Source organism: Rhincodon typus, chromosome 31 (genome assembly GCF_021869965.1).
Source record: "Rhincodon typus isolate 14 chromosome 31, sRhiTyp1.1, whole genome shotgun sequence".
NCBI lineage: Eukaryota > Metazoa > Chordata > Chondrichthyes > Orectolobiformes > Rhincodontidae > Rhincodon > Rhincodon typus.
Window position 1 is genome coordinate 20,888,807 of NC_063362.1, and position 25,000 is coordinate 20,913,806.

The 25,000-nt window shown below is 37.6% G+C and overlaps 2 protein-coding genes across 3 annotated transcripts in view; one reads left to right on the forward strand and one right to left on the reverse strand.

The window, feature by feature from the left end:
• Nucleotides 1-23,901, forward strand: part of capzb (capping actin protein of muscle Z-line subunit beta) — a 61,260-nt gene extending 37,359 nt beyond the window's left edge. The window contains exons 2-6 of the mRNA XM_048614850.1: nt 3,857-4,030; nt 14,883-14,996; nt 19,527-19,668; nt 21,754-21,875; nt 23,841-23,901. Of these exons, the coding sequence (XP_048470807.1) occupies nt 3,857-4,030; nt 14,883-14,996; nt 19,527-19,668; nt 21,754-21,875; nt 23,841-23,901 (613 nt within the window). The remainder of the gene's footprint in view (nt 1-3,856; nt 4,031-14,882; nt 14,997-19,526; nt 19,669-21,753; nt 21,876-23,840) is intronic.
• Nucleotides 1-25,000, reverse strand: part of micos10 (mitochondrial contact site and cristae organizing system subunit 10) — a 401,440-nt gene that overhangs the window by 277,506 nt on the left and 98,934 nt on the right. The window lies entirely within an intron of this gene.

A 25,000-nucleotide genomic window follows, 5' to 3' on the forward strand; every position in this document is an offset into this window, starting at 1 on the left:
AAACACTCGTCTGAATGTCCGGTTCTACTTACTTCAGATATTAAAACTTCATGCAGCTGTTGTAGGTCCACATTGAATCTGAAATGTGATGGTGTGTTGCGAGGTATGTTTTTTCTGTCTATCTTTCATCTATTATTGGAATGTCAGCCGAATTGTGTGCAGAGATGACTGGGGGTAAGTGATGGATGTTGGGGTAAGTTTGCTGCCAGTAGATTGACACCTCTCTTCACTGGAGTTAGTGTGCCCTGTGGAAAGCAAAACTGATGTAGGCTGTGTGTGAGAAATGCATTTCTGAAATGAACTATTGTAAACTTTGTAATATAAATTGGTATACTCCTTTTCATTTTTTTGTGCATTTAACTACACATAGCTAGATGGGAATGTAAGCTGCAAAGAGAATAGAACGAATACAAGTCAATAGATGTAAGCAGGTTATGTAGGAATAAAGAGGTGGCTTTGGATATAATGTGGAGAAGTTTGAGGTTATTCATTTTGGTAGTAAGATCAGAAAGGGCTGAATTTTTTTCAAAGGCTACAAACTTTTAAGTGTTGATGTTCCTAGAGACTTTAGTGTATTCAAACAAGGAGGACAAAGTTAACACGTGTGTATGGCAAGTAAATATGCGATTAAGTGGTATGGTGGCCTTTACTGCAAAGTGATTTATAGCACGACGTTTATAATAGTTCATTTCACAATTTCATTTCTCTCTCACAGCCTACATCAGCCTTGCTTTCCCTAGTGCAAGAATAAGGAAGTGTTGCTATGTTTGTACAGGGCTTTAGTGAGTGATATCTGCAATAGTGTGTGCAGTTTTGGTTCCCGTATTTAAGGAAGAATGCATTTGCATTAGAGACAGTACATCACAGATTCATTACGTTGGTTCCTGGAATGGCAGTGTTGCCTACGCTAAGGAATTAATAACAATTGCCTTTTTGCTTTGTAGCTTAACCACTTGTTATCATAATTATAAATTCTGTCATACAAAAATGTTTCCAATGAATATATTTGCAGTAAATCACATTTGACAGCGAGGCAAATGCTATCTGATAGTTGAAAAGAGGGACATCTGCTGCAGAGTTGTAGCAACTACAGGAAAGTAGTACTTCGTAAATAAAGCTTGTGAAATATCAAAGCATTAATGCAATCTGACAAAATTTATTTGAAATTCGAATGTTTTTGAACAAGGATTGCAGTATATTGAACATTGAGGGTGTAATTATTGTGTGTAATACTTGGCATTGACAAGGCCCTCGGCTGATACCTTTTGCTGTTGATACAAATCTTCTATCCACTGATGATTGCATGATGTACTGAATTTATTAAAAATTATAATAGTTTCTGTCCCACCCTCTTCCCTTTTGCCCAGATCAGCTGGGGTGGCTATTTACTTTTGTTGTTAAGCGCCATTTCAGATGGTTTCTGCTTAAATTAATATGCAGTTTTTTTTCTTTTACATTTCTGGCCTGCCTCATGTTGCTGTCTATCATTCATTGCTTCGTCAAATTCTTACTAATGAATGAATTGAGCCAAAAAGATGGCAAGTAATAAAAATTGAATCCTGGAATGTTAGCCATACTCAAATAGAATACATGCTTGGGGCTTGTTATTTATAAACCATAAATCATGTATACTGTGTTTTCTGCAACTTGGCAGTGTGGCTGGCAGTTTCTCAGGTTGGTTTTCCACAAAGTATCAAGCCTGCTGCCCTACGTAGTGGTGAGGTTGGGTATGTGGTACGAAACCAGTGAGAATTGGTTGTGTCTCTTGGTGTATGCTACCTGGTTGCCTTGCTTATTTATATGACAGTCATAACCAGGCTGAAGGAATGAATTGCCTGTGAGGTATTTTGGGACAGCATCAGGATGTAAAATATTATCCAACAGATATGACCAATTTTCCCTGGTCTCAATATCCATGGACAAAGAAGAACACAAATTCGACTGGGACAGCACATCCATAATAGCATGAGCCAACAGAGACATGCCAGGGAATTCCTGGAGGCCTGGCCTTCCAACTGGAACTCCGTCAGCAAACACATTGAACTGGACCCAATATACAAATCACTGAAGAACAAAACCTCAAGTAATATCAACCACTCCAGCAAAAATAGGCATATAAATAACAAGCGAGACGGAACACCAATGCTTCACCGGAGGCACACTGACGATGTTACCTAGCAGGGTGACGAAACATCTGCAATCGAGCACACCGGCTTGGCGAGCAAGGCTGCAACCTCAAAGTAGGTTTATTTTTAAAGCACCACATGGGTACACTGATCTTGGCATGCTGTGTCCATATGAGTTCTGACATGTCCATGATACTGGAAACTGAGTAAATCCGTAGCTGCTTATGGCGAAAGTACCACATTCTGATGAGTAGTGAAGGAAGAGGTAACACAATTCAATAAGGGAACTTGAGTCAGGAATTGAGATTCTCAACCAGCAAAACACATCTCTAATTTCAAACTTATGCAACAAATACAATAAGTACAGCTAAAGGTAAGCTGGAATGGAAGTTTGTGCACAGTTTGGTGTGCCAGTGATTGGGACTTTGTGGAGTCTCAAGTGTAATAAATTTGTACGGACAAATTAGAACTAACCTCAGGAAAGAAAATAACTTGGATAATATTTTATATCCTGATGCTGACCCAAACACCTCACAGGCAATTCATTCCTTCAGGCTGGTTATCACTGTCATATAAATAAATAAGGCAACCAGGTAGAATGACAGCAAAGTTGCATATACAGAAAATGTGATGATGAATCACCAATTAAGCATTTTAGTGAAATTAATGACCTCTGACTGTTCTGCTGCACTCCATTTGTGCTTTACTGAAATGCCATCCTGGGCAGAAGCCTCCATTCTGCTGGCTGTTCAGCAGACCAGATATTTCCACAATAAATAGTTTTGAAGCACACTGCACCTCATTCAGGTAACAAGACTTCCAAAACCTTGAGGGTACCTCAATATCTGCTTGACTCCAAATACATTCCTCAGGATTATTCTGTAGAATTAATCATACATTAAAGCTTCTTAAGATGACAGTATAACATGGTCGTTATTCAGTGTAATAATAACCATGCTTTGTGAACAAGAAATTGCAGCAGAGAAAAGTTGTTTCTGGTTCTTTGAGAATGTGGAACCTGAGGTGCAGATAATTTGTGTTTGATGTACATGATGTGGAAAGAAATGTATTTTTTCAGGAACATAGCTTTGATACATTCTGGTGTCTATTAAGAGTGATAAATGTAAAATTGAATAAATAACTATTAGTCATCCAATTTTCTTAAAGATTTTGAAATCTTTTCCATCCATCTGATTTTACAGATTTTATCTGCAGCGGGGTACAGTACTTGAGTTATTTTAGGATTTGCAGAATACAATGCATAAAAAAATTTGAATGTTAGATGCAAAGTGATGTCTATAATGTAATTTTAAATGAAGTTTGGTATTTTTTAACTTGATCTTAATATCCTATGACCCGTATAAAATTCTCCCAAAAAGAGATATTATTTCATGTGCCATGTGCAATATTTCTGCCTGTGTGGTATTTGGTATTCCCCTGGTGTTCCTTTGGTAGCTACCATGCACAAACCTGTCTGCACAACCCTGACTGTGTGATGTCTTAATTTATGAGGTTGCAAGTTTTTGCAGCATTCCTGAGACCCTGCTGTGATGTTTATTCAAGTATGTGAACACAATTTTTGTCTTAAGCATATGGGTGATTCCAATGAGATCACTTTTGATAGGACCATTCTATTTAGTATTTAAATTCATACAGTTTTGAATATTGTGTTTCTCATTACTTGTGATGATTTTAAGAGATGAGTTCATTTTTAAACTATCAGTTTAAAGAAAGTTCCAGATTAAAATTGTTTGTAATGTGTTCTGCTTGATCTTTTTGCAGGTTCCAACTCTCTGTGAAGACCTATTATCATCTGTAGATCAGCCACTGAAGATCGCCAGGGATAAAGTAATTGGAAAGGATTACTTACTTTGTGACTATAATAGAGATGGTGACTCGTACAGGTGAGATGACTGAACTAATAAAAATCATGAAGCCGTTTTTAACTAAAGTACTTAACTTAGATGTACAATGTATGTCTACAGCATGAGCAACTTTGTACAGTTGCTGAGTTATAGACATTTGGGGAGGGGAAGAGATTTCTGGACACTTTACTGCAGGAGGCAGTTGCATCCCATAGGTTAAGTAGAACTTTTCATTTGGTTAATGGTCTAGGATGGCATGACATGAAGAAATGGGGATCCAAAATGTAACACTTGTGGAATCTCAGACCTTGACTTTGACTAACAGGTGCCAGACGCTTGAGACCTGTGATGGTGAAAAGAAGAATGTGTGAGCAAACAGACCAATGTATATGGTGCAGCATGATATTCAAATTATAGTAGGGGTTGCAAAAAGAAATGTGGTGGTGGTGGTGGTGGTAGGGGAGAGTATAGTCAGATGGATGGATACTGTTCACTCCTGCCCCAACTGATAACTCCAAAGGTTGTTTTCTCAGGGTTAAGGATACCTTCTCGTGCAAGGGACAGACTTGGAGTGGAGGAATCCGGTTGTCATGGTCACGTAAGAATCAACAACAGAATTATGTTCTGTTGAGAGAGTTTGAAGCATTAGGATCCAAATTATAAAACAACCACAATCTCTGGGCTGTTTCTTGAACCAACTGCCAATTGACAAAGGGTCAAGCAGATTTGGAAATTTTACAAATATGTAAAAAGAAAAGTAGTTAAAATAAATATTGATCCTTCATTGTCTTAGAGTAGTTGGAATAGAAAATAATAAGGTGTGTACCTTGTCGGTGTTCATGTTCAGAAGGACTTATGTGTACTTGTATTAGGAACATAACGCTAACGTGCTGTTACAACAAATAATTTAGACAATTTTTAAAAATTCATTCATGGGATATGAGTGTCACTGGATGCCTAGCATTTATTACCCATCCTTAGTTGCCTTTGAGAAGTGGTGGTGAGCTGTCTTTTTGAACTGCTGCAGTCCACATGCTGTAGGTTAATCCACAATGCCCATACGGAGGGAATTCCAGGGTTTTGACCCAGCAACAGTGAAGGAACGATGATGTGTTTCCAAGTTGGGATGGTGAGTGACTTGGAGGGGAACTTGCAGGAGTTGACATTCCTATGTATCTGCTGCTGTTGTCCTAGTTGGAAGTGGTTATGGCTTTGAAAGGTGCTGTCTAAGGATCTTTAGTGAATTTCTGCATCTTTCAGATAGTACATGCTGCAGCTGCTGCTGATTGTCAGTGGTGGAGGGAGTGAATGCTTATGGATGTGGGGTTAGTCAAGTAGGCTGTTTTGACCTGGATGTTGTCAAGCTTCTTCAGTGTTGTTGGAACTGCACCCATCTAGGCAAGTGGAGAATATTCCATTGCACTCCTGACTTGTGCTTTGTGGACTTCTGACTTGAGCACAGGCTTTGGGGAGTGGGGAAGTGAGTTATTGCCACAGTATTCTAGCCTCTGACCTGCTCCAGTAGCCACTGTGTGTATGTGTGGCAAGTCTAGATGAATTCTGGTCAATGGTAACGCCCAGCATGTTGATAGGGGATTCAGTAATGGTAATACCATTGAATGTCAAGAGGTGGAGGTTAGATTATCTATATCAAGGTGATCATTGCCTGGCATTTGTGTCGTCCAAATGTTACTGCCTTTATTCAAAGGGATTGGAGTACAAAAATAAGGAAGTTTTGCTATAATTGTGCAGGACTTTGGTGAGATCACACCTGCGATATTGTGTGAGGTTCCTGCAATATTGGAAGTTGGAACCAAACATCAGGCATGATTGTGTTGAATGGTGGAGCAGGGATTGTTGGATTACACAGTCCTATTCCTTTTGTTCTTTTGCGTCATACTCTGTAGGCATATCCAGTTTTAAATTTCTGGTCTTCTGCTAGGTTTATAGTTAACATTATGCGTAGATCCTCTTTACAAGGTTTTTTTTATCATGATTAAACATGACTAGGTTTATGATTAAGAATTTCTGATCCAGTAGTTCATTGTAATTGAAGGAAAATCTTGACACTTGGGTTAAAAAATAGCTGCTTACATTCTCTTTCTGATGAACATTCCTGTGTACTGGTTCTGCTGACAATACAAGGAAACAATCATGCGCAAAACAATGTTAACATTGTTCTGAGGAAGGGTCACCGGACCCAATATGTTAATTCTGATTTTTTTCTTCACAGATGCTGCCAGACCTGCTGAGCTTTTCCAGCAACTTTGTTTCTGTTCCTGATTTACAGCATCCGCAATCCTTTCGGTTTTTATTTATGCACAAAACAATCTTGCTTTTTCCACTTAAACTTGTCACTGAGGTAGCAAGTGGTTTAATTTGCACATTTAATGAAACGGGTGTGTACCACTTCTAGTTTTCTGATAACATGGTCAGTTTGTGGAGCAGTGGTCCCTACCTCTGAACCAGGAGGCCTGGGTGGAAGTCGCAACTGCTCCAAAATATGTAATAAAATCTCTGAACAGGTTGATTTAAAAAAAAATCTAGCCTGGTCACTTTTTGAATGTGTGTGTGAAACATAATGTATCTGCACGTTTCAATTGTTAAAAAGCTTCCACTAGTTTTAATGACCTTTGCAAATGTTGCAAATTTTTAAACTTTTAATAAAACCTGTTAATGTTTGAACTGATGTGAATTGTTCTGTAATGTGGAACAAGATGACTAAATCAGGAGTACTGGAATTAATCCTAGAAATACTGGAATTAATCCATATTGTGTTAAGAAGCAATTGAATGTTCTACTCTTTATCCATAAAATCACTGTTGCCAAATATTTTTTATTATGAGGTAGTTTGGATATTAAAACCATCTTTCCTTAAATTCTAATATATACATTCAATGCTGATTCACTATCTAACATGATATCTGTCATGAGATCTAGTTTCTGAATTAAATACACTTTAGGTTTTGGGTTGCTCATTTTTTTCCTGAATTTTACACAAGGGTTTTTCTCCGAATTTCTCTGTTAAATGAAATCCTTATGGGGAAACTGGTGCCAGCCACACAGTTTGAAATCGTTAGTTTCAACAAAAAATGTTCTCTGAGGGAATAATACATTTTCCTTATAGTCACGGTGACTAGGGCCATGTGGCTTTCTGTTGCACAAATAAAATGCACGTTAACTTGTTAACCTAGTTATTAATCCTTACTAGTTCTCTATGTATAAAATGTTTGTAAAATGTTTTCTTGAGGTTGAATGGTTCCAGATAAGCTCCCAGGCTAGGCTGAAGTTGTATTCCCTGGTTTAAAAAAAAAATGTATGGACACATTCCAGGATACAGGCTTCTCGTCTGTTGGCAGCATCCCTGGAGTGATGGAGACCTGAAATCGTGTGTCTCTGCACTGCCAATTAAATACCCTTTTTAAAAGCTTCTTTGTACAATAGAAAGCCACATGTTCCAAACCAAAATATTTTGAGGAAGATATTCAGAATTTAGTCATTCACAAATTTATTCTTTCTTTACAGACAAAGGTGGAAGCATTTGAATAATAATAACTTCCCTCTCAATTTTTATCTCTTTCGTGTTATAAATACATTTTCATTTGAACAAGTTGGAAATTGACAGGTTTTATTAAAAGTTTTTTCAAAAAGCCCAAACTAAAATTTGCAACAATTTCAAAAGTCGTTAAAACAAGCTTAAGCTTTTAAAGAATTGAAATGTTTAGGTACATACATTTTTAGTTTCACCCACACTCTTAAAAAGCTCAACAGGCTATCAAATTAAATTTGAATTGGTAAATTCTGTTTTTATACTAAGTTTTGTTACAGCTGAGACTCGGAGGTCTTATTGTTGCTTGTCCCCTTCTGATCTGATATAATTCTAATTATTGAATACAGAATGCTTGGCATCAGTTGTTACCATGGCAGTTACAGCTCTTGATGTATTTTGCAAATTAAAATTTGCGACATATGCTTACATAATATGTTAGGACTCTGAAGATTGCATGCTCTTAATCTGAAAGGACATTTGCCAGAATTTTAGTGTCTGTAAATTTTAATACTAACTGCAATCTGTGGTGTATGGAAGCATTAATGTTTACCAAATGATTTCAGTACGAGTCACAGTTTTCAAAGGAAAAATGTACGTTTGTTTGAAAATATTAAAATGTACAACTTGAATTTAATTGAAAACATTTTTATTTCCGTTTTTATGTCTTTTATGTCTTCTGTACCACAGAAATTCTCCTGGTAGCTGGTTAAGGGTTCTACTTCTGTAGCATTGTTGTTCCATCGCCACCTGCTAGGTGTGAATCTAAGCCAGGTTCTGTTGCCATATCTCCCCTTTGCCCTAACCAAGTCTATCACTTGGAGCTGTACTTTTGTTAAGAATTTAATAGAAACATCTTTAAAGTGCTTCTGATAAGAGTCTATTTCCCAAGAAATTGACATCCCACATTTATCAGTATGTGGACTGATTTATTTGCTGCATATTTTCTTGGCAATTTAAAATCTTTTGTATCAATATTATGTCAGCCATTTGTTTATCTATGCAGTGGACTTTGGGAGAGAAATGTAAAAATTCAATATTAGTATTTGCTATTTTAGAACTTGCGTTAAGACTAGATTTCTTCTGAGTACTACTAAATACCCAATGAGAGTCACTAGAAAAGACCAAAGTTTTCAGTTTGGACCTTTACAAAAACTTCTCCCAGCTGTTCTTGTACAATGAATCACTTTGAAAAGCAGTGACCGTCATGTAGACAGCTAGAAGCAGCCATCTAATAATGGTGATTTGAATGATCAGTTAGTGTTTTGATGTTTGTGGAGGGAGAAATGTAGTCCAGGACTTGGGCAGAACTTCTCCTGCTCTTCAAACGGTTTTGACGTTCATCAGAGATGGCTGCCTCAGATATAAGCTGCCGTCCTATGGACAGCAACTCTGATAATGTAGCACTCCCATGTCTTGCACTGCAATTTCAGCTTAATCCTTGGAGTGGAATCTAAACCTGGAGTTTCCTAATGTAGAGGTGAAGGTGAGACTAACTGAGATAACTGCTGGTCTTTTCAGGAAAGAACTTAAAGTTTTGCATTTTTAATCATATTAACATCTGTTTTATTTCTGATTTGCCAAATTCAGTAATGAATCCTGACTTGCTTGAGGGGATGCTTCCAACTACTAAAGTTAGAACATTGGCAGCCAGAGAGTAAAGCAGATTCCCAGACTCATTTAAGCAATATATTGCATATAGGTGGAACTGTTTGGATGCATTATTGAGTTGTCTGAATAGGATGGTGACAGATAAAATAAAAATCAAATTGATTGAATCCCTGGCAAGGAAATCTCCAGTTTCAGAGCATAGGCCAAGTGTTTACTTTACTATAAGCCTGCCCATGATTATGATGGTACATAATTTTCAAATAAATTTCAATATTTAATAAACCTTGTATCCAACAATCTTTCATTCCAGTCTTAGTCTCTGAAACAAATCTAATTTCTTCACTGGAGCTTGACTCTGTATCTTTCTCAGCTATTAATGGAAAGAAAAAGCGTCAGCAGAGTACCTTTTATTGTGGAGTTTAATGTGTTAAGTTTACCAGAGTCTTCAACTTATGCTTGTGTGCTTTTTCTTGCTGTGCAAACCTTTCACTCACTGCAGTTAGTAACATCTGTGTTTAATATTTTGTGTTCTTTTTCTTGTTCTTTATAGTACAACCATATAAATAAACAAGCTTTATGCCACATAAATATGGATGAAGTCTGCCAATTGTTTTTACAACAACTTTTTAATCACTTGTGTTTTTAAATCTGTCTGCAAAAATTCTTTAAAAATAAAATTTCATCATAAATGGTTTATTTGAATACTCAGTATTATATGAAAATGGAAGGTTTGCTCCAACAGAATTTTGGTGGGAGAAATATTATAGTGATACAAGTTTAGATGTAATTTTTTTTGAGAAATGAAATGCGTAGATATTAACACTAATAGGCTCATTGTACAACTTAATAAAAGATAGTTTCAAGTTTAAAAAACCCTGATGTACAAAGTACAATAGCAGTTGGAAAGTCAAATAATAAAACAATAGGCTGGACAACCAGATTTGTGGAATATTTAAGCCCAAGGAAATGAATCTAACAGTTTATTAAGTAAGACCACCCATGGTGAACTGTGTCCATGTTTAAGAAGAGCCAGTAGAACCATTTCGAGTATTGCAATAAAGATGATTCTGTATTTAAAATTCTCCAGCTATGTTGAAGATGAAGGTGATTAAATTCAAGAAGTAAAGGCTCAGCGACATGATTGCTGATTGTTAAAATTAAGACATTTAGTAGGCTAATTGTAGACTGCAGAATGCAAACTGCAGAAGATGCAAACGTGGGAAAATAAGCTTAAAACCATTTGTTAGACTTGTAACTAGTAACTTCTAACTCCTATCATAGTAAGGTACTTATTGTGGAGGAACATTTTCGGTCAGAAATCTGAAAATATTCACAATGTACAATGTATTCAAATATTATAGGCTAAATGAAGTAATAAACAGAAATAAAACCATAGATTGAATTTTGTATACCACAATCGGAATATTGCAACAGATACAGCATTCATTTTCAGATCACATGGCTATATTTGATTAAAATCCTCAATATGGGATTTTACTTCTAAATTTCTAAAATGGGCTAGCTTTGAAACATAATATGATTTTTAAAAAAGCTGTTTGATCAGTTACTTGTGACAAATTCTTGGAAAATTTGGTGGCAATTACATAATTGTTATTCAAGAACTCCTGTACACCTCAAAACCCAACAGTTTGATGAATAGTGATTGATCAATGGACAATTGGTGAGTTTATAAATGTACTTTTCCCCTTGGACGTTCAAGAAGTTTCTATAAGTGAGTGAAAATAATGAAATTCTAGTCCACTTAATACCTAATGAGGTAATGGTTTGTCGTTTTTCTTTTATTCATTCATTTGATGCGAGCATCACCGGCTAGGCCAGTATTTATTGTCCGTCCCTAACTGCCCAGAGGCAGTCTTTTCATGTTGAATTAGGTTAGCTGTTTCTGGAGCAACCAATTTAGTTTTCAGTCAAGTATATGGATTCTTTTAAAATGTGAGATACACACAATCTACCAAGAAAGATAATTGTATTTCTGTCATGTACACATCCAAGAAAACCAAATTAGAGGAACGTTGCTCAAATAGATGGGGAAGAAATAAAATCCTTGCCTGTAAAGTGATGTGTAAACTTCTTTCATTGAAGACAAATAAACACAAACTAGACTTAAATGAGAGAATCTAATTTGTCAAAAAGCGATCTATTTGTGATCTACCAGTTCAGATCCCTCGATTAGAAATGGCTTGTTTGGATGACTCATTGGGTCAATTGCTAGATATTGCCATTAACTGATGAGGAAACACCCTAATTACACATCATTGGGCAAAAGGACTCGTTAAAGTTTGCTTCTGATTACACTACTCCATAAGTCAGTTTTGCTTGCAGTTACAGATTCACAGATTGTAACTTGAAGATAGTTACATGCAGTTGGAGGAGCACAGCAGGTCAGGCAGCATCAGAGGAGCAGGAGATTCAACATTTTGGGCTTGGACCCTTCATCACAACTTTCATCAGAGTCCTGATGAGGGGTCCAGGCCCAAAACATCGACTCTCCTGCTCCTCTGATGCTACCTGACCTGCTGTGTTCCTCCAGCTCCACACTGTATTGACTCTGATTCCAGCATCTGCAGTTCTTGCAATCTCCTAGTTACATGCAATTGTTAGTCAAACCTCCACCCATCCTCTTCTGTTCGGGTAGATAGCTAAGCAGACAGCCTACTCTAAAACTAACTTGATACAAATGAGTAATTGGACCATAAGATGAAGGAACAGAAGTTGTCCACTGTGCATATCAGTCAATGACACCATGACTAATCTGATGATCCTCAACTCTAAATAAAAACTGAAACAACTGTGGATGCTGTAAATCAGGAACAAAATCAAAGTTGCTGGAAAAGCTCAGCAGGTCTGGCAGCATCTGTGAAGGAAAAAACAAGAGTTAACGTTTCGGGTCCGGTGACCCTTCCTCAGAACTGATTTGCTATGCTCTGAGAGAAGAAATTCTTCTTCATCTCAGGCTTAAATGGGTGAGCTCTTACTCTGAGATTATGCCCTCTGGTCATAGGGCCACCTACAAGGGCAAACAAACCTCTTTGCATCTACTCTGTCAAGCTCCCTTTGAATCATAAACGTTTCCCTCAGTTTACTTCTCATCCTTCTAAACTTCAGGGAGTCCAGGCCCAAACTACTCAATCTATCCTCATTAAAAAAATAAATCCCTGCATACCCAGGATCAGCCTAGTGAACACTTTCAGGACTGCTTTTGATGCCTTCGATAAAGGGACTAAAGCTGCTCACAGTATTCTAGGTTCTATGCCTAGTTTGAACTAGACTTCCTGTTTTTATATATTTTCTAATTAAGTCTGTTAAGATGTTATTATACACCACTGGAACAGTTAGGACTTGAACCTAGACCTCCTAGCTCAGAGGTAGGAACACTACCATGCATAAGAAGAGCCCTGACTCCCCTATTTTCATTCTCCATCTTCTTTGAAATAACAGCCAACATTCTATTTGCCTATTAGCAGCTGAACCTATATACTATCTTCTCGTGCTTTTTATGCACAAAGTCCCCCAAATTCCACCTTTCTGTAGTCTTTCTCCATGTAAATAATACTTGGCTCCTCCTATTCTTGTCAAAGTGCATAATCTCATATTTTCCCACATATATTCCATCTGCCAAGTTTTTGCCCACAAACTGAACCTGTCTGTATCCCTTGCCTTCCCTCTATTTTTGTGTCATTGGCAAATTTGGTGATAGCATGTTTACATCTTCATCCAAATCATTAGTATATATTGTAAATAATTGTGGCCCCAGCACTGATTCCTGTGGCACTCCACAAGTTACAGGTTGCCATCCTGAAAATACATCATTACAGATCAATTTTATTTTCAAATTCATTTGTGGGATGTGGGCGTTGCTGAGTCGCCTACTTGCCCTTGAGAAGATGGTGGTGAGCTGCTTTCCTGAACTGCTGCAGTCCACCTGCTGTGGGTTGACTCACAATGCCACTAGAGAGGGAATTCCAGGATTTTTGACCCAGCAACAGTGAAGGAATGGCAATATGTTTCCAAGTCAGGATTGCGAGTGACTTCAAGGAGAAATTGAAGGTCGTGGTGTTTCCAGGTGTTTGCTTTCCTTGTCCTTCGAGATGGAAGTGGTTGTTGGTTTGCAAGGTACTGTCTAAAGATCTTAGATGCACTGCAAGAATTCATCTTGTAGATAGTACACACTGTTGCTACTGAGAATTGGTGAGTTGGGGGTAAGTGGACACTTATGGATGTGGTGCAATCATACAGCTTTGTCCTGGATGGTGTCAAGCTTCTTGAGTGTTGTTGGAACTGCAGTCCAGACAAGTAGGGAATGTTCCATCACAGACCCAGCAACAGTGAAAGATCGGAGATATATTTCCAGGCTTTGAGGGAAACCTGAAGGTGCTGGTGTTACCATATATCTGCTGCTGTTGTCCTTCTAAATAGAAATGGCCGTGGGTTTGCAAGGTGCTTTATCCTGTATGGTGTCAATCTTCCCAGAGTGGTGTTGGAGCTGTGTTCATCCAGGCAAGTGGGGAGTACTCCATCACAATTCTGACTTGTGCCCTATTTATCTCTTTGGGGAGTCAGGAGGTGAGTTACTCACCGCAGTCTTCCTAATCTTGTAGCCACTGTGTTTATGTGGTGAGTCCAGTTGAGTTTCTGGTCAATGATAAGCCCCAGGATATTGATAGTGGGGATTCTGTGTTCACCAATAAGATTGTCTCTGTCCCTTACTGGTGATGGTCATAGCCTGGCATTTGTGTGGCACAAGTATTAGTTGCCACTTGTCAGCTTAAGCCTGGATATTGACCAGATCTTGTTGCATTTGAGCATGGACTGCTTCAGGTCTGAGGAGTTGTGAATGGTGCTAAACATTGTTCAATTATCTGGCGAACACTCCCACTTCTGACCTTATGATGGACGGAAGGTCATTGATAAAGCAGCTGAAGATGATTGGGCCTAAGACACTACCCTGAGTAACTCCTGCAGAGATGTTCTGGAGCTGGGATGACTGACCTCCAACAACCACTACCACCTTCCTATCTGTCAGGTTTAACTGTGACCACCAGAGAGTTAGCCCCAATACCCATTGATTCCAGTTTTGCTCGGCCTTTTTGATGCCACACTCAGTTGAATGCAGCCTTGATGTCAAGGGCTGTCACTTTCACCTCACGTCTGGAATTCAGCTGTTTCGTCCATGTTTGAACCAAGGCTATAATGAGGTGAGGCGCTGAGTAGCTCTGGCGGAACCCAAACTGGGCATCACTGAGTAGGTGCTGCTTCATAGTACTGTTGATGACACCTTCCATCACTTTCATGATGATCAAGAGTAGGCCGATCGGACAGTAATTGGCCAGGTTGGATTTGACCCGCTTTCTGTGTACAGGACGTATCTGGGCAATTTTCCACATTGCTGGGTAGGTGCCAGTGTTGTAACTTTACTGGAACAGCTTAGTTAGGGGAGCAGTAAGTTCTGGAGCACAAGTCTTCAGGACTATTGCCTGAATGTTGTCAGGACCCATAGCCTTTGCAGCGTTCAGTGTATCTAACCATTTCTTGATATTACGAGGAGTGAATCAAATTGGCTGAAGGCCGGTTGTATCTGTAATGCTGGGGGCCACTGTGTATTTACTGATTTATTGGGTAATATGCAGCTTTTTTTCCCTAAAATAAACAAAGTGCGCATAAGAGCTTTTGTAATGCACATGTTTCTAATTGTTGTACTTCTTTCTTTCTCAGGTCACCATGGAGTAATAAGTATGATCCTCCTCTGGAAGATGGTGCCATGCCATCAGCTCGCTTGCGAAAACTGGAAGTTGAAGCCAACAAAGCATTTGATCAGTACCGAGACCTGTAAGTCTTATACCCAGTTAAGTTTAATAATATTTTCCTCACTACTTTTAATCCAGTAGGTCCAAATTTAACCAGAGACATTTATCAATTGTTTTAAATCGCACTCTGTTTTGGTCCACCTTTTTAATCTTAGAATTATCTTCAAATTGGTACTTTCTAATTTGTGACACTAATTTCAAATGATTACCTGAAATGTGGCTGCTGAATGGTGGAAGTTTTTAAATGTTATCTGGAATTTCTTCTAAATTCTACAGTGGACTGTCCAATTGTATTGACCTTGGGTACTGGTTGTGTCCCCTCAAAGCCCATGTGAATGCCTGATATCAGTGTACAGTGATTCAGTCTCTTTTTGTTTTGAAACATTTTATAAAGTTAAAAACTATCCAAAAATTACTTCAGATGACTGACTTGGCTGGAATAGAAAGATGCCAATTCTGATCTCAACAGAGAAGCAAAAAACAGTCGTCTGTTGGGAATTGATTTGTTCCCATTCTTCTCCATTTGTTTTGCAATTAAAGTTGAAATCTTGTTTTCTTTATTTGTTCTTGATATATGGGCCATCTACACTCCTTAAACAACGCAATCATTGTGGTGATAAGACTCCCATGAAATTACAAGGTGGGAAATTCCAGGATTTTGATCCAGTGATAATAAAAGACTGACAATATACTTCCAATTTTAGATGAGGTGTGAATTAAGTTGGAGGTGATAAGGTTTCTGTAATATCCTGACCTCCTTGGTGGTAGAGACTGAAAGACTTGACGTGCTGTTGAAGGAAGGTTGGTGACTTGCTGCAGTGTATGTGGTGTACAGTATATACTGAGCCACTGCACGGGTGATAAGGTGATGAATATGAAATTCATGACAACAGAGGCATTTGTTATAAACTGTTTTTGTCAGCAATGGTGTTAAGCTTCTTGAAAGTTAATGTGGCTATATCTTTGCTGCTAAATGAAGACTATCTGAGCTGCTCTAACTTAAGCTTGTAGGTGGTAAATATACTTTGAGGAGTAAGCAATTCATTGTAGAATACCTTGCCTCTGCCCTGCTCTTGCAGCCAGTATGTTAATATGGTTGCTCCAGCGAAATTTCTGGTCAGTAGTTACACGCAAGACATTGATGGTGGGAACTTTTGTAATGATGTTGACTTCAAAGGTTGGAAGGGAGGTGGTTAGAGCTTTTTCTGGAATTTATACCAACACTTTAATCTCTCACTATAGATTATCACGGGCCACACTATCATCAAAGGGGTTGCAAGTGGAATTGAACATTACAAAATTGTCAGTGAACAGTCCTACTTAAGATCTTGTGACAGATAGGGGCCTTAATTTAATATCTCCTCCAAAAAGCCATCACCTCCAGATAATACAAAATTTGAATGCTTCGTAGTCATGTGCTTGCGTCCTGGCGCATGCATGTTCACCCTTCTTGTTTAAGCACACGTACTGTGAACTGAACCTTAGCACTTGATTTTCAATGACTGCATAAAATCTTTAGTTGCTAACAAAGTATTTTCAAAAAGAATACAACAAGAGTTGAAATGTAGATGGCTATCCAGAGGGTGTTTGATTCAAACTAAACTGATTTGTAAGGAAATGGGGTTGCAGTGTAAGTAAAAACAGACTTTTGTTGACCAGTATATCGTTTGCATATTGTACAAGGAGCAAGGCTTGTCTATAAATGCTGAAAATTGCTCTGCCCTCTGGTAGGCTTTTCGTATTCGAGTTTTTTTTTTTGTTTAGTGGGGGGAGTTCTCCAAAATCTGGCATTTGACAAAGCACCACTATTATGTTATACAATATTATTATATATTTAAGATGTGCTGTATCCTGCCAGTATTCTCCCTTGAGTTTAATGCATAACAGATTTTTCCATCTCTGTAGTGCTGCAATCGTTCCATGGCTTATTCACTGAGCTGCAGTTGTATAAAATAAAACAATTTAAAAAGTTACTTAATCACAGGCTAATTATTTTGCAATGGACTAGTGCATTGTCAACCATACAATAATAATAGTGACATGTTGCAAGTGCCATTTTTTGAAAAACTGGTATACAATAATTTACGTAGCTGGTGTAAGAGAGGCATATGCTTACCTGTATCATTTTTATTCATTTCTTTTCTTGGGATGTGGGAGTCGCTGTTTTCATTATCCACCCCTCGCTGCCCCTGTGAAGTCAGTGATGGGTTACCTTTTTGAACTGCTGCAGTCTGTGAGATAAAGCTACCCCCAACAGTGCTGTTGGGCAGGGAGTTCTAGAATTTTGGCCAAATAACAATGAAGAAACAGTGTGAGATAGTAACAACTGCTGATGCTGGAGTCAGAGATACAGTGTGTCTGTGTTTGAGAAGTGAATTTGTAGTTGATAGTGTACATCTATAGGATTGTGTAGTTACATAATCCATGTTCGACCCAGATTTAGGCCAGTAATACTAGGATGCATTCCATTATTCTAGAAAGCAAAACTTTAAAGGGTGGCCTTCAGTTAATCTTGAGAGTAAGTGTTTGAGATGCATTTTGTTTATCAGTGGCCTATGGGTCACGCAAGCAATGTTTCTTTAATCTCATAGACTGAGTAGATCAATTCCAGACTTCCACATTGCTCAGCTGAGCCTTGTTTTCCATGACCCCCCTCAGTGCTTCTATGTCCTGTATTGTGGAATTCAAAACTGCACAGAAAATTGAAGTTTCTTTCAAGAACTGGTTGGTTTGTTCTATACAATGGCAAAAGCCACACATTTGTAGGTGCTGCTGTTAAGAAATGACAAATTAATAAAAAATGTTATACTTGCCTCAAAAAGTTGTTAAGTATTTAGCAAATTTGTTTTTTATTTAAATGCTGAAAATTTTGCATTTCCATTCCAAAAGCCACATTGATATCTTTGTCCAATGCTGCTGTTGATCCTATGTTATTCAGAAATGGCAGTTTACCTACACCATAATTTTGGTGCACAAGAACTTCACACTCTGAAGTTGTCATGGCTTTTCATTTAATTATATTTACAGCATATTTAGCATCCTTTAGATTGATGCCTTGTGAAAATTGAGTGATCTCACCACATCCAGAATGCATTACTTATGATTAACTTGGAAAAGTAAGTTAGGATTGCAGTCACTTCTAATAGTCTATTAAATTTCGCGGTTCTAAAACGGATTTTCTCCTTTGGATAAGTGTACGCCCATAAGAGAATTTGTATTTCCTATAAAGCAGAGTATAGGAGCCTGGCCACATACTGGAATATACCACATTATGTCCTTTCCTGCACAACATGCAGAAAATACTTTCAATCTGACTGTTATTCTGCATACAAGTAAAAGACACGTTTATGTAACATTGGACAAGTAAATGAACACCTACTTGGGACGGATGGTATTCTGGCACTGTTTACAAACTTTCTATTTTATTCAAAATGGCATGGATGTTTCTTCTGCACTAACCTGTCAAAATAAAATTCAACCTTGAAAAGCAGTCAGTCCTCTGATTAGCTTCATATCTCTGACAGCCTCAAACTGACTGCCTTCTGGTTACGTGACTACCAAGATGTACTTCCAGATTTCTTTAAAGAACTTATTTTAAAAGAAAAGGGAACTAAAAGCAAATACTGTATTTTTCATAATTGCGTTTTGGTGGTCAGAAACTCATAGGTTTCAAAACAACATCTGCTTACCTAAATGCAGCTGTTAAATGCATATTTAAATGTCTTGACAGAGTACAGAAAATTGAATGGAATGGTTTGATCCATTGAGCACTCCCAAATGCTCGAAATGTTCTGTGACACATCTATCTGTCTGAGACCAATGGCCACTTAGTTGATATAAACATGACCTAGTTATGGCTTACTAAACCACAACGAATGCACACAAAAATCCTTGATCCCCAGTACCATTGTCAAAGTTTTTTCGTCTTCCCTGTGATCCTTATAGAAAGCTAGCTGTACTGAATTTTATTCTTGATCATACAAATTGTTAATATGGTGGTAAACTACCGACAATTGAGTGGACCCGCATCAGAGTTTTGTAACATTTTGTATCAAATTTGAAAACTCAACTTGAAGACATTTTTATTTGGGAAGATTATTGGAATTCATAATGTTCCAGATTTGAAGAATACCACTTGAAACATAATATTGTCTTTCCGTATCAGATATTCTATTAAGTAGTTCATACTTGCATGTTTCATTTCAGAAATTTTATTACATTTCTAAAACTACAAGTGAAATCACTCAATATGTAGGAAAATAAATTGATCTGTACATTCTTAGCTTATGATCTGCCTGTACCGTTTGTAAACAAAGGTTTTCACTGTATTTCTGTACACGTGACAATAAATAAATCAATCAATCAATCAAAAATTGCCTGGAAGTGACTGCCATTTCGATTTTGGGGAATGGACTGAATGACACTTGTCAGGAAAGGTAAACTAATGGATTATGAAACTTTGGCTTAGAATAGTAGGTATTCGGGATTTAATGAAGCCTGTGTTCTTCAGGCAGCTCTATTTTATTAACTTACATTTACGTGTGACTGGCAGATATTTTGAAGGAGGAGTCTCTTCCGTCTACCTCTGGGACTTAGACCATGGTTTTGCTGGTGTGATACTTATCAAGAAAGCTGGTGACGGATCAAAAAAGATCAAAGGCTGCTGGGACTCCATACATGTGGTGGAAGTTCAGGTACATCCTGAAGGGAAACTGATAGATTCTGTTTCAAGATAGTTAAGTTTGAAAGTTTTCTTTTGTTAATTCTTGGAATGTGACTAAACCTGGCAAGACCAGCATTTAATGCTCATCCTTAACTGCTAAGATGGTGGTAAACTATCTACAATTGAGTGGAGCCACAAATATGCCAGACTGGGTAAGGATTGCAGATTTCCTGTCCTGAAGTAGTGAACAAGGTGGATGTTTTTGCCAATCCATAAACTTATGATCATTTCATTTGAAAGTGTTTGTTTTTAATTAATTGTGTTGAAATTTCTCAAGATGTTGTGATATAATTTGACCTCTTGTATCCAGAGTATTAGTGATCTCCTCTGGTTTATTATAAGTCCAGTAACATTACCAACATGCTACAATCCCCCTTGAAAACAATATGCTGAAAACTCAAGAATTTCTGTGCAGGTCAAAAGTCTGATTTTTAAAATTTGTCAACTGTTAGCTGTTAATCTAAATCTATTCTGTGCACCATGACGCCCTTTCACATTGCCCTGTGTCCCACCAACAATGACAGTGTGGTACCATAACCAATGTAAATTATAATGCATAGTGCATGAACCAGTGTATCTCGTATCCTGATAGCAGACTCTTTCTATTGTCTTTTAAAATGGGTAACTGGGGGCACATAGTATTAACTGCAGAATAAGGTTTGTAGGTCTTGCCTTGAGTGTTACTCTTTCAACGTTATGCAAAGTTAACATATTCTTTAAAAAGTTTGAGAAAGATATTGAAAATTGGCCTTTCTACCAGCTACGGTACTGCGAAGTAGTCCATTTTGCCAAGCACAAATATGGACAACATCTTCAAAATTATAGACAAACAAAATCTTTAATAACCGTAGTGCAGAAAAAGGTGGTTCCCATGAAATCTTGAATTACAATGAAATAGAAGAGAGCTATTCAGCTCTTTAAGCCCTTTCAAGAAAGGGGTGTTCCAGATATCCAGTAATGTTTTTCGGTGGGAAAGTGCTCCCTGATTTCACTACTAGCTGATTAGCTACAATTTTAGGAAATTGTCCTTTTTGTTCCCTTTCAGAGGCAACAGTTTCTCTTTCTATCACATTGAATCCTCCTATTATTTTGATTAGATCACTACTTAACCGTTAAAATTCTAGGCAATGCAACCATGTTTACACCACCTGAGTTCATAATCCTTTCAACCCCCTATTATCATTCTGGTAATTCTACTACATGCCCTTTGTAAGACCAGTTTATTATTCCCCAAGGTTTGGCACCCTTAATTGAACGTGCAGTCAGTATGAGTCTGACCAAGACTTCACGCAACTGGCTATCATTTTCTCCTATTTATATTCCAAGACCCTTGAGTTAAAGACTATTTTTTTCTTCAGTTTGTTTGTACCAATATATCAATTTTTCTAATTTTGTACAGGAGTACCTAAACCTTATGCTTTTCTTCATTTCCTAATTTTTCATCAGAAGAAATTACTCCAACTTGACTTATTTGATCCAAAGTAGATGGTTTCATGCTTTCCTGCATTGAACTGCATTTGCCCAGTCACTTTGTAATATCCAGGCTTCCATCTGCACAACTTACTATGTCTGTCAACTGATTGCACAAACTTTGTAAATGACAACACTCTCTTCCTTCATGCAATCTGACTGTAAAGTATACATGTTTTGGTAATTAGAAGAAGGGCTAATAATTCTGTTACCAAAATACAGCATTTAATGATCCTGGCATAGTTATCAACTGCATTCTATGCAAATATACCTGGTGCACCCTTAATTTATAAGTGTTGTAATATTTATAGACTCTTCAGACATTTTTAATATAAAAGGTGGCCATTTGATCACTTTAATTGGAAGTCTTTGTTGCAACAATCGAAAACTAATCCTACTGCCTTTCCCTCCTGTAACCTGTGTTTTTCTGTTTCAGATGCTTATCCATTCCTCCCTTGTACAATATAATTGTCTGCATCTTGAATACTCCCTGTTGCCAAGCATTCTAAAGTTGAAATGCGATAATATGTTTGAAAAAAATATGTTGTGTTTGCAACAGATGATTCATATTTAATTCAATTTCTAGGAGAAGTCGAGTGGACGTACTGCTCATTACAAGCTGACTTCTACAGTTATGCTTTGGCTACAGACAAACAAGGCTGGCTCTGGAACTATGAATCTCGGTGGCAGTCTGACCAGACAGGTACAGTATTGTGGCATGCTTTTGATTCCTTGTGTTAATGCTTTTCAAGATTACTCACCTCTGCTTTTAATTTTCTCCTGCCTACTCTGCTTCAAAAGTTCCCATTTAACCTTCTATTAAGAGGGTTTTGGTCAACTGAAATAAGATTCAGAAGTCGTTCTTTTGTATCTTTAGATAGAAAGTTGGCAACATAGGACATTTCTGTACCCAAATTGTTAAGGTTTAGGTAGGTGAGGGTTGAGTTGTTTGGTGTGGGGTGCAATATTTAAATTTTTTTTATTCACTTATCTGTGACTGTAGGGACTGTTTAAATTGTGGGCCACCTCTTATTTGGAGAGATGTTTTGCACCCAGTTTACCTGTAGAAAATGGACTAACATCTGATAGTTAACAATTCAGTGTGTTCTACCATGCCCATTATCGGGCTGAAACTGTTCAGCCAAAGTTGTATCTTCTGTGCAGAGTACTGCATTATGTGATATTAAGATGTACTTGCACAGGCAGGCTGATGTAGTGAAACATATACAGGCAAACTAATTCAGTGATCACCATATTCGGTGATTCTCATTTAACCCCACCTCATTGATTTGATGTTACACAATTGTGTTCTCGGTGATTATACATTTATATTGATAAGTCAGTTTCTCAATGCTCTTTGCCATTTGGCATGTTCTGAAGCAAATAGAAAAGGATTCCAGTTTGTTTGTGTTATACAGTGCCTAATAGTTAAAATCCCAGGGAATCTGATCCAAATTTATGCTTTTGTGAGACTTCAAACAGTGTGTAAACTTAATAGCTTGCTAGTGATGGTTAATGTCTGTTTTATTGTTGAAGTTAAATGATAGGTGTTCTTTACAGTAAATAGTCACTTATTGGCTTTTTGTATCTTTGCAGTGAGCCACTTTCACACTGTGACTCCTTTTCTAGGATACATGACTATGGCAGTAGTGAATTGTACATGTAGACAGGCAACGCAAAGTAGCATATTGAAGTCTTACTTTACGACTCTGCCATAGAGTATTTCTGATGGGCGCTGCCCTTGCGTCTTGCTGAGTGACAAAGGCAGGATAGAAAAAAAATGTTAATGCTTGTATGTGCATTGTAGTTACTCATGTCTCAGGTTACTTACACTCATTCTTAAAATCAGAATTAATAAAAAATTTTCGTGGTAAACCTACAGTCAGACCCATTGATTCATTGAGTACAGATACGTGAATCCCTTATCCTCACGCAGCATTTGACCCATTATGCTTATTCCAGCATTTTTGGAAGGGCAGTCCAGTTAATTGCACTCCCCTAGTCTTTCCCCAAAACCCTACAAGATTTCCTTTTCAGATATCTATCCCTTCTGACAGTTTCAGGCATTGCGTTCCAAATCATAATTTTCTGGTAAAAATAATAACATTTTCCGTCCTCCAGCCCCAGTTCATTTGCCAACAGTATTAAATTTGCATCCTTCAGTAACTGGCCATTCTGCGAGTGGAAGTATTTTCTCTCTCTCCTTTCTATCACAAGCCTTCATAGTTTTTGGTTACCTCAGTTGAATCTCCCCTTAACCTTCTCTGCTGTGAGGAGAACAATACCATCTGTTCTAATTTTCCCATTCAGCTGAAGTTGCTCTGCCCTAGTACTGTTCTGGTATATCTCTTTGACATCCTTCCTAACATATGGTACCAGAATTGAACACGGTACTCCAGCAGAGCTCAAACCATAAGTTTATGAAGGTTTCACATAATTTCCTAGCTTTTCTACTCTTTGTCAAGAGTATTGAATGCTTTTTTCTTTTGGTCGTGCTGACTTCAAAAATTTGTTCCTACATCGCTTGAACCTCTTTACCCTTGGTGCAAATATTTTTGTTGTTAAATGTATTATATTTTAGGTGTTGGTTCATATTCCATGAAACTTTTAATAACCTGTGTAATTAGTACTTAACTGTTCCACATATTTTAAGCTTGTTACTTATGCCTTTAGGAGGCCAGAGAATTTTGAGGATGAAAATTCATCTTTGCACAGTATTGAAATGTTTGGGTGAAAGTGTTTTTGGTAGAGCTATTCTATTGAAAGGTTTTGTTTCAAAGTCTAGAAAGTAAAGTATGAAGCTTTAAACAATTTTTTGTGTCATCCAGATTTAAGTTAATCTGAGCAACTGCTGGTAAGGAATAGATGAGACTGCAAAACTGCTATCTTTAATACATAGATGAGGTAACATAGGTCAGCCGAATTGGCTGTTTCAATTTGTGAGTAATAGTTAATATTAATTATTAAGTGACATCAAGGAAGATGAAAGGGAATGCAATGCTATATGCAATGCGTGTTCAATAGCAACCGAAATCGATAAGTGGCGAAAATAGCCTCTTAATTGAGCATCCGCTGTGGTGCAATTCAAGGAAATGGAATCCAAAGTGCAGTTTTACAGTAGCTTCTCTTATACGCAGTTTTTACATACATTAAAATTTTAACACTATGGTATCTCATAGCTGTATTTATTGTACACAAGTTTGCATGACATCTGTCCTGCTGGGGAAGCCGCCGATAGTTTAAGCACTTGCTAAATGCTGGCTGTTAGCCCTGATGGGATTAGAGTATCTGTCCGACCTGAGTTTGCACAATTAAGAGGTGTTGGTCCTTTTGTCTTTAAAGTTAGTAATGTTAGTAGAAATACTGGAGCTTTATGATCTAAATAAGTGAGAAATTATAAGTGTATAAATAAAAGAATGAAGGATATTAAACTGATCTCCCGCAGCTGGGTTGTGAGATTTCATCTACCATTGCCGGTTTTTGACAGTTCCTACGCATTCATTCATGCAGTTTCACAGTAAGTTTCTTAAAGAGAGTAGCAGTCCTATTTAATATGTACTTAAAAAGTATAAATCCATACATTAGTACAAGATTGTAGTCCTGAATAAAAGTTAGAAATAGTTGGTACAGTGTTATCGAAATAGGTAGTGTATAAGGAAATTTCAAAGAGATAAAAAGCAGCAGACTGTAAGGACATGCTGGTGGAGGTCCCGAGAGTCGGTTCCTAAGGGCTAATTAATGTTATAATCTTTCCATAGTTTCGAGTGAGTTATGGAGACACTATGGTGGGAATGGCATTGTTCTGAGTAAGTTAGTGTATAAACACTTATTCA